Genomic DNA, 1,238 nt, shown 5'->3' on the forward strand with positions numbered 1-1,238 from the left:
ACTTCGAGAGTGTAGTGGGTGCTTTTTACGTGCCACTGGCACGAGGGCCAGTCAGGCGGTTCTGGCAACGGCCACACAGATGTAAAACTGAATGGACATAAAATCAAATGTGTGCTTCCCAAAGTGGGTGGAACTGGCCCCTGGGGGTTGGGGTGGGGGTGGGAAGCATTGACGAAACATAGAAACCATGCCACAACAGATGACCGGAGCCTGGTGTAGATCTCTGGCTTGCTCGCGCCAGTCAAACTGCCCAACCCATGCCAGCATGGAAAATAGATTTTCAATGATGATGATCATATAAGAGATACAATACCATATCTAAGAGTTCTTGACCTCCTGCGTGTGTTGCTCCTGCAGACAGTCCCTCTGTTACAGTTGCTATGTCCTGGAATAATAATAATAATAATAATAATAATAACAACAACAATAATAATGGTTTCAAATTTTTTTTAGGGGGGGAGGGGTTAAGTCGATTACTTTGACCCCAGTAATCAAGTGGTACTAATTTTATCAGCTCTGAAAGGGTGAAAGGCAAAGTCAACCTTGGTAGAATTTGAACTCAGAACACGAAGACAGATGAAATGGCGCTAAATATTTTGCCTGGCATGCTAATGATTCTGCCAGCTCGCCAATAATAATAATAATAATAATGATAATAGATGAAAAAGTCAATATGAGAGGTATAGAGAAAATAGTAAAGTACCAGGACCTAGCCATCACAAGTGAGATCAGAGAGACCTGTTGTGAAAGATGACACCCGGCTTGAAATAGATGAACAACTATTCCGAGCCATGGCTCATTTCTTGTAATGAAAAGAGGTTCAACAATGTAGATGAGGTTGAATCATGGTTATGTGGGCTGGTGCCCCATCGCCACCCAGGTAGGTCACGTGATCTCTTGGACTTACCTTTGTGAAGAGAATGCAGCGTGTCTTGGTGTTGTCGTCAAACAGGTGCGGGAAGACGACGGTACCCTTGACGGTACTCAGGAATTTGGTCTGGAATCAGAGAGAGAGAGAGTGTGTGAGGGAGATAGAGAGAGAAAACAGGAGATTGGGCGGGGGAGACAAACACAGACACACACACCAGTCCTCAGTCAAATCGTCCAACCCATGCTAGCATGGAAAGCGGACGTTAAACGATGATGATGATGATGATGATATATATACATATACATGACGGGCTTCTTTCAGTTTCGGTCTACCAAATCCACTCACAAGGCTTTGGTCAGCCCGAGGC

The 1,238-nt window shown here is 44.7% G+C and overlaps 1 protein-coding gene across 1 annotated transcript in view; it reads right to left on the minus strand.

Annotated features, from left to right (window-relative positions):
• LOC106872456 (39S ribosomal protein L1, mitochondrial) overlaps positions 1-1,238 on the minus strand; it is a 6,705-nt gene that overhangs the window by 2,532 nt on the left and 2,935 nt on the right. Inside the window, exons 4-5 of the mRNA XM_014919465.2 lie at positions 908-997; positions 314-385 (exon numbers count right to left, since the gene is read on the minus strand). Of these exons, the coding sequence (XP_014774951.1) occupies positions 314-385; positions 908-997 (162 nt within the window). The remainder of the gene's footprint in view (positions 1-313; positions 386-907; positions 998-1,238) is intronic.

This window comes from Octopus bimaculoides, chromosome 29, assembly GCF_001194135.2.
Source record: "Octopus bimaculoides isolate UCB-OBI-ISO-001 chromosome 29, ASM119413v2, whole genome shotgun sequence".
Classification (NCBI taxonomy): Eukaryota; Metazoa; Mollusca; class Cephalopoda; order Octopoda; family Octopodidae; genus Octopus; species Octopus bimaculoides.